General features: G+C 40.2%; 1 protein-coding gene across 1 annotated transcript in view; it reads left to right on the top strand.

Moving 5' to 3' along the window:
- Window positions 1-602: 602 nt before the first annotated feature.
- MMP20 (matrix metallopeptidase 20) overlaps window positions 603-12503 on the top strand; it is a 38861-nt gene continuing 26960 nt past the window's right edge. Inside the window, exons 1-3 of the mRNA XM_028517343.2 lie at window positions 603-759; window positions 6856-7103; window positions 10844-10992. Of these exons, the coding sequence (XP_028373144.1) occupies window positions 634-759; window positions 6856-7103; window positions 10844-10992 (523 nt within the window). The 5' untranslated portion in view covers window positions 603-633. The remainder of the gene's footprint in view (window positions 760-6855; window positions 7104-10843; window positions 10993-12503) is intronic.

The raw sequence follows: 12503 nt of genomic DNA, 5'->3' as shown, positions 1-12503 counted from the left end.
TTGATTAACTAAGATATATCTGTTGTGTTAACTTTCTTTCTAACAGTTAATCAGTTCACTTCCCACCCTAAGTCAGCGCAGTACACAGTAACCCTTCCCTGATGATTCAGGATCGTCACACCCCACAACCGTCATTATGGACAGCATTCGTTACTCAGAAATACCCAAGTGGGTGCAGAAGACACAGACGATTGGACTGAGTGAGTAGGGAGCCCAGAATGACTGAGGACAAATTAAATTACATTCTTATCACTTACCTTTTTGATAATCAGAATAGAAAAAGGCCCTTAAACTGAGACTAATCAAATGATTCAGTTTAGATGGGTTTCAATTAATCAAGTTTACCCCAATTTGTGTAAGTAGCTGACAAAATTCATTAAAAGTGACTGCGTATCTCCTTTTATGACTTGGTAAAGTGCAAAGAATGAAGCTTTCCCTGACTCCTGTGTGCTGTTGTGTTACCCCATCATCAGGGAGAGAAATGAGCTGTATAATTACCTTCTGAGACATGAATCATCCTTGCTCTGAGGGTCCAGACCTGTTTGACTCTATAAAAGCAGTTCGAGGTCGAAGTGCAAATGTGTACTGTCTGCCATCCCGAGGCTGATATAATTACCAAGCTACTGTGAGGAGATGAAGGTGCTCCCTGCATCTGGCCTCGCTCTCCTCCTCATCACGGCTTTGAACTTTTCCACTGCAGCCCCCTCCCTATTTGCAGCCACCCCCAGGACCTCGAAGAACAACTACCGCCTCGCACAGGTTTGTGAATCTTTGAAGAATCCCCTCTTCCTTCCCCTGCCCCAGAACACTAAAAGGGGGTAATGAAAAAATAAGGAAAAAAATCTGTTGTTGTGTTAAAATCATCTTATAAGTCCATTGAAGTCTAATAGATACTATGTCCTGTGCAACTAAGACTGATGTCTGGTGCACATTAGGTGTACAGGTTGCCTGACTAAATAAATACATGAATAATGGGTTACCTAGGTACTTTGCTGGGTAGAACTTGAGGTGGCTTGCAAAAAATATATATGCAATACAAAAAGATCAAAGAAGTGTTTGAGGAATAATGTAAGAGGAAAATAAAGACAGAAAAATTAAAATTGAGGTGGAAGATTCACACAGAGTGCTAAGCTTCCTAGCAGCACACTTGTACTCTGCTCAAAAACTTGGTCAAAATCTAAAGTGAACCAAGTTTTTCCTGGGTGCCTATCTGCTTCTCATTTAAAAGTCTTTCCACTCTAAAGCATATACCTCAAGTAGCTTATTTACTTATACTTTTTGTATTTTTTTAAAGTCCTTTCCAACTGACTGTTAGAAGGGATCTAATACCAATAATTCATATTAGAATTTTTGCAAAGGCTACATGTGACTCAAAGTGATTCAGTGTACATATATTTGCTTCTAAGAGCATTCTGCATTTAACAGGAAGATGGTGATCTTAAACCTAAAGAAACAAGTATCTAATGATGGAACCTCCAACAGTAGTGAAAGGTGTGTGGGTGAGATGTTTTTGCAGCAGGGCCTCCTGTTCACGAGTCTGTTAAAGGATAGCACATCTGTGATTGCCAGCCCTGCCTCCAGATGCTTCCCTACCTGCCAGGCTACCTCTGTGTACTGCTTCTGAGGTTGTGCTGCAGAGCTGATTTTCACCTATATAAAAGTCAGCTTGGGCCCGCTGACTGTTTACACCACTCGTCCATTCTAACTGGTCAGTCCCCCTGCCACACCAGTCATTAAACATTTTGAATATCAATCAGCCCTGCACATAAACAGTACAGTGAATAACAAAGTACTGGCCTGTTAAACTTCCTTCAACTTGAGCCCACTTTGAAATGAATTAAATTCAAAATAGCATATCTCAAATACCAGGGTCTGTTTCAAATTGTCTTGCACTGGTGCACCTAGCTTTGGGTTCCTTTTCCCCAACTGCAGTTTTCCTTCACCCAACCTTGTGCCTCTTTGATTTGGAAACTACAGAGACTTTGTGACTTCCAGAAGGAGGATAATGCTGTGGCCAGAATTGATCTGAGGTGGATGAAGAGTGTGATTCTGGTGCAGGTTCAGACAAACTGGTCATCAGCAATACCAGCCACACCTATCCACTTACATATCATCTATTACTGCTTTTGTACCAAAATGCAGAACCAGAAATATTAACTTTCAGCCCTGTACAGAAAAAATCAGCTAAATCCTGAGCCGTCTACACAGGAATAAGGCTAGAAAGTCTTGGGAAAAGTTATCCTTGCTAGGAGCATTTGGAAAGAATTAGGCAGACTTGGAATGCTGGGGATCTTTAGTGATCCCTTACTTCCTTTCCTCCAAAATAAGTCAGCTCTTGTCAATTTTCCCTATGACATTCCCTCAGAAAGACCTTCACCTGAGGACCTAGAAAACTTGTCAATACCTTGCCACCCAGCAAACAGCACCTGCTCCTGCCTTCAACAGCCCTAGTCATCAGCTCTGGATAAAAGCAGGTGCCACTCTTCAGGAGACTAGAATGATCTGGGCAAACCTCTAATATGGGTCCCAGGGACTAAAACAAAATTAATGTCCCACCTTAGAGTTTATTGAAGTTTATAACAACTTTGGTAGCCTTAAAACACAACAAATAAAACAACATGAAAACAGGCAGTGTAAGTTCATTCATTCAACAATTATTTATTGACTGCTTATTTTGTGCTATGCACCAGGGTTGGTTCTAAGTTTGGGATAAAAGTCAGTGAGCAAAACAAGTAATGCCCCTGTGCTTACAGTGCTTACTTGGGGATGAAAGAGTGGGTGGGGGGAGGTGCTGGAAGGAGATAAACAAGTGTCCAAGAATTGGTCAACAAATGTCCAAGATTATTTCAGAAAGTAATAGGAGATGCTGAAAAAAATTAATCAGGTTGACAGAGAATGGCTATGACAGTGTGGGACATTTTCACTGGGAAGTTCAGGAAGGCTTTACTGAGGAAGTGATATCTGAGATGAACCTGAACTACATGAAACAACCAGTCATGTGAAGCTCTGGAGACAGAGCAGTCAAGGCAGAGGAAGCAGCAAATGAAGCCGCTTGGAGTCGAGTCAGGGTGGGGGGGTGGGAAGGAGTGAAGGAGCATTGGGCTAGTGTGGCAGGAGCTGAGAGACCACAGGAAGAGGGTGCAGGATGAGTCCCAGAGACAGGCAAGGCCAGCGGGTCACCTGGGCCTGGGAGCTTGTGTCAGGATAAGCAGCATCCACACCGTTTATTTCTTTCTAGATCACTCACTAAGAGAGAACAAACGGTTTCTTGTGCCTGGAAACATAAGACAAACAACATTTCCAACCACCATATGCTTCGTCTCAAACCCACAAACACAATAATCTATACTTGAAAAGATGAACAGGTTTTTAGTTTATCTGCTTAATGTCCGCTTATACCCTTTAAATTCTGATTTGCTGATAAACATGAAGGCTTCAAAAATGATGGATGATAAGATGCTTACTTAGTCTTAACTCAGGGTTTTATTCTACTTTTTGTTTTGTTTTTTTAAAAATTAGTGACATCAATACATTTAAAGCAGGTTGTTAAATTGTACTTGAAAATAATATAAACTGCCCTGGCTAAGTGTCTCAGTTGGAACATCATCATGTGGACCAAAAGGCTGCGGGTTTTGGTCAGGGCACTTACCTAGGTTGCAGGTTCAAACCCCACTTAGGGCACATACAGGAAGCTACGGATAGGTGTCTCTCTCACGCTGATGTTTCTGCTTCTCCCTCAATCCCTGACACCCCTGCCACCTGGCGCCACCCCTAGGCTTCCTCTCTCTCTAAAATCAATAAACAAATCCTCAGGTGAGGATTAAAAGTAATAATAATAATAATTGTTTATTATCACATTATTATGAACTCATAATTAAAGAAAATAAAATAAAAATAAAAACCTTCCAAATACAAATTGTTAAATTCAGGGTTTTCTTTTTAAGATTTTATCTATTTATAGAGAGAGGGAGGGAGGGAGAAAAAGAGGGAGAGAAACATCAATCCACTGTGTCTTATATGCACCCTGACCAGGGACCAAACCTACAACATAGGCATGTGCCCTGACTGGGAATGGAACCAGCGACCTTTCATTTTGCAGGATGACACCCAACAACTGAACCACACTGGTCAGGGCAAATTCAGTTGACTTTACTACCATTTCAATTTCTGTGCATGAAGACATTTTTTAATTATTATTATATTTGGTTCCTACCTTTCTCAGTGATTATTATGCAACAAGAAAATATTTTTATACTATTTTCATAAACATCATTTTGAAGAGTTACAAATATACTAGAATATAAGTGAGTTTTAATGTAATGGTTTATTTTGTTGGACTCATAAGTTATTTCCACATGAATAATGTCTCTCTGAGCATTTTTATACATCAGCCTAATCGAAAGGATTATTTTTCAGAATAGATTTCCAGAAGTGGAATTCTTGAATAAAAGAGTACTAATGAGTATGCACTTCAAAGCCTTCTGATACATTCGAAAGCATTTTCACAGTGAGGATCTCATCGGAACCTCACACCACTGGTCAGTAGGACAAATAACAACCCTATTTTATAGATGAAAGAGCTGAAATCAAAAGAATTTAAAGGAATTTCCCAAAACTTCTTAGACCTAGGGATTTATCACACAGCACCAAAAGTTCTCACAACTCCCTTTCTATGACTTAGCCAACATAGAAAGTAATGTTGAAGAAACCATATCCTGAACTAGACCTTGTGTTGAAGCACTCTTAACTCTTGAGTTCTAAACCCTTAATTCTCAGGAAGGACACTAGGAAAGTGCAGTGAAGGAGGAGATAGGGGGAAATCTGGGCCACTCACTGGCTTGCTTGGACAGACCCTCTAGGACTCTATTATTTCTATCTATCAAATGTTGAAAGAGAAGTTGAGAGAGGATCACCTGTACCCTAAAACCCTGTGATTTTAACATTGGGGGAGTGAGAAGGGAGGGGGGCAAGAGGGACAATGCTGAGGAATCCTGAAACCTTTCACCCAGCATCACAATCAGGTGTTGAGCCAACAGCAGGCAAGTGTTAGAATTAACACAAACACAACTCTAAGTGCACATCTATTTGCCTAACTGAACGTTTGACCCTGAAAAGTATGCCAAAACCTTGTCAGTAGCTTTTGCAAGAAAGTTCCCAGAAGGATTTAGGCTCTCAGAACATCTGATAATTCTTCAAAGGAAAACAGTACATCACCATCCAGGCCTACCTCAAGACACAAGAAAAATTCCAAATAAGCAATCTAACTTTACATCTAAAGGAATTAGAAAAAGAAGAACAAACAAAACCCAATGTAAACAGAAGGAGGGAAACAATTAAGGTCAGAGCAGAAATAAAAATTTTTTAAAAATAGAAAAAATCAATGAAACCGAGAGCTATTTCTTTGAAAATACAAAGTTAACAAACCCTTAGCCAAACTCATCAAGAAAAAAGAAAAAAGTCCAAATAAATAAAATCCTAAATAAAAGATAAGTAAAAACTGACACCACAGAAATACAAGGAATCATTAAAGAATACTACAATTATATGTCAACAAATTTGACAATCTGAAAAAAAAAAGATAAATTTCTAGAAGCATATAACCTTCCAACACTGAACCAGTAAGACATAGAATATCTAAACAGCCCAATTACTAGCAATGAAATTGAAGCAGTAATCACACTCCCAACAAATAAGGACCAGATGGCTTCAAAGGTGAATTCTACCAAACATTTAAAGAATTAATAACTATCCATCTTAAACTATTTCAAAACATCAAAGAGGAAAGAATACTTCCAAACTCATTCTACAAAGAACACAGAATTACCCTAGGGCTAGTATTACTTCATATGAATAGATTAAAATATATCTAACAAATCTCCTATTGTTAGACATTGAAATTGCTGCCAATGTTTCATTATTTACATATATAAATATATATAACATAAATTAAAATATAGATGATTTATTTAGAATATAAATGCAAATGTGATATATAAATACTATTTATATATAATAAATATACATATAATATATTGATGTATTATATATAATAAAAATGTATACATAAACCTTTATTTACTCTTTATTTGTCTGAAATGAGTTGGGTGAGAGCAATTCCTGGGTCAACAGCAGGCTCTCACTCCACATTTCATGACTCTGCTTCACTCCACCTAAACAGCCATGAAAAAGAATGTCGAGTGATGTATGAAAGGTCTAAGCCTTCATGTGCAAATGAAAACTTTAGAAGGCACGTTTAATTTCAGTTGTCTCCAGGGCCAAAGAGCCTGTCCCAGAAAGCCTGCTCCCTGGAAACAAGGCCAACCCCAAGTACTGAGCACACCTGAACTGATGAACAGCCTCAGTAGGGAAACAGATTGATTCTCTGTTTTTGTATAAGATAAGAAGCTGAATATAAAGCCTCTGAGAGTTAAAAACACTGATGCAGAAGGATAATATGATAGTAATAACTGCTTATCAGAGAAATGAGATAGTCTGTTTTGCAAATTGGGCACAGATGTCAAAGACAAATAAGTGATTCATGGGGAAAAACTTTTCATTTCCCTTCCACTATCTTTCTCCCTTACAATCCTATTCATTGTAGGAAAATTATAAAATGCAGGTGAGCAAAAAGTAAATAAGCAAACTAAATTTGTCACTGCCAAAAGACAACCATCGTTAATAATTTGGCAGACTGTGTATCTTTCTAAGCTTTATCTATGCAAATACAGCTAAATTTTCTCAGAAATGGAAATATACTCCACTCAGTATTTTTCGAACACCCGGAAGACACTGCCGGAGCGTGAGTGCTTCCCAGGGACTGTGCTGTAGGTGTGTCAGCCTGCCTCTCCCTTTCAGGCATATCTCGACAAGTATTACACAAGGAAAGGAGGGCACCAGGTTGGTGAGATGGTTGCACGAGGAAGCAACTCCCTAGTGAAGAAGATTAAGGAGCTGCAAGCATTCTTTGGCCTCCAAGTCACGGGGAAGCTGGACCGTTCCACGATGGATGTGATCAAGAGGCCTCGCTGTGGAGTTCCTGATGTGGCGAACTACCGCCTCTTCCCAGGCGAACCCAAGTGGAAAAAAAATACCTTGACGTACAGGTAATGAGATTTAAGTCTTTCCAAATTCATAAACACCCCTTCTCTCTCTTTCCTAAAAAAAGAAAAAAAAAAAAAAAAACTTTTGATCTTTATAAATATCATGACTCATCATAACTACAAGAAAGAAGAAGAACTTTTAGGTCCGATTTTTACACAATGACAATAGAGATTCACCAGCAAATGTGATCTCAGGATTATTGGAACGGCTGGCCATCTCAGGTATTACAATTTTACCAGTTAGAGATAACACATTTATCTTTAAAGAAAAAAATCTAGTCTAGGGTTAATAACCTGGCAATATCAGCCAGCATTCTTAAAACAACCTGTTCTCTCAGAAAGGTATGATAAAACTCACTCAACAATAAATTGTTTCCGTGGATTTAAAAAGTCATTTATTGATGATTTATTAAGTATCTGCTGTAGGCATTCGATTTTGGAGATAATTCATCCTTTATCTGTCGGTGCTTAGCCCCAGGCTCCTCCTGGTTGCTCCACTCAATGCTCCCCTCCACCTCCACACTTCCTGGTCACCTGGCCTCCTGCCCGGAGCAAGGATTCTGTGTAGTCCGAGGGGACATGCGCAGTCATAACCTCATAACCTCATCCTCTCTGTGCTCTAGGTCATCACACAGGAATTCTTTCCCAGCAACACTGTCCCATTTCTGGGGCCAGCACAAGCCTCCTCGAAGGTCCGCAGGTCCGGCTGAGTTAGACCATTCATGCTGCCTAGCCCTCCGCCTGAGGGCGGGTTTGGAAGTAGGCAGAGACTGCTTGGACCTGTGGGCCTCTAGCATACTAGACAGAAGTGGTTTTGGAGAAAGGAGAGCAGCCCCCATTTCTGTTTGCCCCAAGTGTCACAAACAGGGATTTTCTTTCCAGGTAGGAAAGCAGACCAAGCACAGCTGCAGGGAGTGGAATGGGGACGGCAGGGCCGCAGGCAGTGCTGGTGGTAGAGAGCAGCCCGGAAGGCAGCTTGAATTTGAGGCAAAGCAGTTTGGAATTTAATCCCAGGGCAAGGAGAACAGTCCAGGGTGAGGATCAGATTTCGCTGTCTGGATGAACACATCCAGTCGAGATCTGGGCATGGAGAAAGAATGGGCTGTTAAATAGTCCCAGCAAGTGGTATGCTGGAGCTGGCTACTGACAGCTCACAAGAGCCAATCCTTAGATTTTCTCCAATTTTGCAGCCAGTTAGTTCATAAATTTCCAAGAATTTTGTGAGCTGGTTAGTAAACAAAGTCATTATTAAAATTGAAAGGACATAAACTTACAATTAAACAAATTATATGAAAAACAAAGGTAAGAAAAACATTGCTTTTTAATTATTCTACTACATGTATCTGTGTTCCCCAAGTCATTTACATATATTTTATTTGTTATCATGAAAATGATGTGCCCTTGCTCAATTCTTCCCAACTTGATGTTCTGCATGGCACGTTGGAAGCTTGAAATTAGCTATAATGAGAATGTTTACAGTATGAAAATCTGCAAATTATACAAATCAAGAATTTTCATCATAGATCCGGTTGTTAAACTGTACCAGTACAACCCTTAGTCCTTGGGATCAAATTAAGGCCCAAACTTGGCCACTTGTTAGCTGCTATGAGCTTGTGAGTCCTGGAGGTGGAGCTCTGAACACGATTATATGTCGGCTTCAGCTTAAGAAACACAAAAAGTATTTTGTTCCACTCGTGGAAAAACAATGTATAAGGAGTTGAACACACGGTGATTATGAGATAGTTAAGGGTAAGACATAAAAAAAATTATATAAACCCACAGAATCTTTTTCATCACTTTGTTAAAATAAGCTGTGTCATAGAATTTTAGTCTGTGAATATGTGCAGCAAAAGCAGAAGGCATAGATCAGGATAATTTGGGACTTGGAGAAGTGTAATACATTCTTGTGATAAATTGGCAGCCCTCAAACCCCCTCCATACCCTCCCACTGCCCATCCACTCTTGCTCTGCCTGGTCACGAGAAGCTTAATATTCTGTCTATATAGCTACTGGATTCCAGAATAACTTCTTATAACAGAGGGTTTGAAAAGACAAAACATATCATAGTGCTTATGTGCATAGCCTTTGGAATCAGATAGAACTGGGCTCAAATACTGACAAATCATAAAATGTAGATTATTATTATTATTAACTCTTAAATTGTGCGAATTAGATGGGATATCACATTGAAAAGTGCTTAAAACAGTGTCTAGTCCTTAGTCTGTGTTTAAAGATTATTAGCCATTACCACCATTGCTTTACTGATCTCTTGACCTTGGGTTGGGACTCCTCTGTATCCTCTTCTGGGGCCCTTTCTGTCTCTGTCCCTGCCTTCTCCAGCCCAACACACAGTCAGCTCAAAGATATGGCTGCCTTGTCAATAAAGCGGGGGAGATTCAAGGTACTAACTGCACAGAATTGTGATAAATCACAGATTCTTGTTATGCACTGAGCTTGGTACATTTTGAAAGCATTAAATGGTCCCTGTAGGGGTCCTTCTGGTTTCCCCTCTTCAACTTGCAGTGTTTGGCCCCAACCCCTGGAGTTAAAAGATCTAGTTTCTTCTCTACCTGATGCTGAGTTGTTGAGTTGAGCTATTTACCATCCTCTCTGTGAGACACAGTCCCTTTTGGGGAGGGGGGTGTGGGATTACCTCTGTTGGTTTCTGGTTGCAGTTGTATCATCTTCATTAGAATAACCTAGGATACTTGAAAAAATGCAGATTTCTGGATCACACCAGTACATTAAAAATCTCTCTACATAGTTATCATGGGTCCTAAAATTTGAAAACCACTGAGGAGGCTCCAGAAACTACTAGTTTTTATCCATGAATTCATCCATTCATCAAGTATATTTGCTAAATACCCACTATGTGCAAGGTACTGGACTAGGAGCTGGAAAAAGAAAGTAGGCTCTGTCCTGCTCTCCAGGCTGGCTCTCACAGACCTGGCTTCTCATTCTTTACCCACTATTCTGTCCCCGCCCAGGTCTCAGGGAGAAGTGCCTGCCTCCCAAGTGCCTGCCTCCTGACCCTCTTGGCACACTGCCAGAACCCATCCCCACCCCACCCCACCCCACCCCGGCACCAGAGCAGCAGGTGTTAGGGCACCACCAACTGTCTCTCTCTATAACCCTTTGTCCCCCCACCTCCCCAAAAAAACCTCTATAGTTTTCTGCCTGCAGATGTCATTGTCACACCAGGGTTTGATGAAAGACTCAAGCCTTTTTCAGTTCAAGTGAACACTTCCTCTTCTAAAATGCATTATTTTAAGATAACAAATATTCCCCCATGGCCCTGGGGAGATCCTGATGGCCTTTGAATAAGAGTTTGCAAAACCTCCAAACTCCACATTTTTATTTTTTAAATTGAAAAATCTCAGTCCCTTATGGGGAAAAAGAACTCTCTTCTCAATTAAAACCACATTAGGAAAAATGGACTTCTTGGTACCTGTACAGTTCTACAGGTATTATTCTTCAAAATTAGTTACAATATAGTAACAATGAAAGACAAATGGTTTCAGCACCAGATTATCTTAACTCTTTCTTCACTTTATTTTTCTTATTGTTTACCATGGTTCAGTAATTTAGCCAATATGAAAGCAAAATAAGAATTAATGTTTTGAAGGAAAAAATCTAAATTGTAGATTTGTGTTTAATATTTAAAATTTTAATGCAAACTATAATTCTTGGCTTCTTCACTTACTGTTTACTAAAAGAAAAACATGTTCCTTCTGTTTTCACAGAATAGCCAAATACACATCTTCCATGACTTCTGCGGACGTGGACAAGGCAGTGGAGATGGCCTTACAGGCCTGGAGTAGTGCTGTTCCTCTGAACTTTGTGAGAATAAATTCAGGAGAAGCAGATATTATGATATCTTTTGAAACAGGAGGTACTGTGGTGCTTCTTGGATTTTGTCTACTAATCCAGAGGAGAATGTGCTAATACTATTCCTTCTATAATACTTAATCCAAGTGATCAGCACAATCCTTCTGCACAGAGTAATGTGATGGGCAGAGGTCAAGATCATGGCAACATCATGATCTTCACCAGGACAGAAAATAGAACCAGAGGGATTCTCAGAATTTCTTGTCATCATTAGGCTGAGCTGTAGAATGGACACAGTATCACCAGTTTTCACTGTGGTTTTGTCCCATCAGCAATAGATTCTGTCCAATTTAGCTTTCTCATTGGTTGGGGGGCCACATGACCTCACGCTATTCCCATAATGATGTTCGTTGCTTCATATTCCTTCCATGTTAGCCAAGAATCTCCCATCTTAAATCCTCACTGGAGGAAACAAATTTTACTGCGACCCTGACAGCTTTGCCCCTGCAGCAGTGGGTAGGAGAGTGGTGTTGCTGCCTTTCCCCCACTTGCAGACTACTTTGAGAATCACTGGGTCTGCCTCCACCTGGCCCCCTTTTTCATCCCCCACTCACCCTGGTAGGGAGTAGAGGCATAATTTTGCATGGAGATTGGTAGAGCTCTCCTCAGAGAAATCTTGTCTAGTTAGTAAAGGAAAGGCCATGAAATTACCTTCTCTTCTTAGCTTCTAATAGACCAACTAAGCAAGTGCCACTGCCTCTTACCCTCCATGGATAGCATTTCTAAGTGTCCTTCTGATTTCAAGTCTTGATCTTAATTTTAGTCCAATGTCACTAGGGAAAACCATGCTTAGAAACTAGGAGAGAGAAGATCAAGCAAATCCTGAGTATAAACCCTGAAGAGATGGCCCATGGTGGGGCCAGTTCCTCCCAGAAGACAAAGGTGGCCCCCAGTAAAGTGGCAGGATCATGTGACCCAGGGCAGCTTTGGGGGCCATGGCATGAACATATTTCATGCTTGTGCCTTGTCCCCTAAATTGAAATACAAGCTGACTAGGGACTGTGCTGCATTTCACTAGGTGCCTCAGCACAGGCAACCTGGTTAAACTGCACTGCTTCCCAACCTGGGAAATGACACACCAGAACTTTGTTCTGTTGGTTTTTAACAAAACAGTGTAATGTCACAAAGATCCTGAAAAACTATGAAATGTAGCTTCAACACCATCCCTTAATTTATTCTTCCTCTTTTTCAATCAACTTTGTAATGAACTGTTAATTATATATAGACAATAAAACAAAAATATATGAAGCTTTAAAAGTTAGGAATTTTTGAACACCTTTATTATTTTCATGAGTTTTACACACACAAGTATATGGGAATGACAGAGAAATTTTTGACACTTCTTTAAATTGTATTGAATTACATTGTGCTGTACAAACAGAAAGCGCACATGTGTTCAGTTTGTGGGTACCGTCTTAGCTCAATCTCACATTGAAAGCTGCTCTCCACCAATGCACTTGCAGTCCTGTCAGTGGAGGAGGTGGCTATCGGATGACCGGCTGTGCTGACTCCTTT

Source organism: Phyllostomus discolor, chromosome 6 (genome assembly GCF_004126475.2).
Source record: "Phyllostomus discolor isolate MPI-MPIP mPhyDis1 chromosome 6, mPhyDis1.pri.v3, whole genome shotgun sequence".
Lineage (NCBI taxonomy): Eukaryota > Metazoa > Chordata > Mammalia > Chiroptera > Phyllostomidae > Phyllostomus > Phyllostomus discolor.
This window is presented reverse-complemented; position numbering and strand designations above follow the sequence as displayed.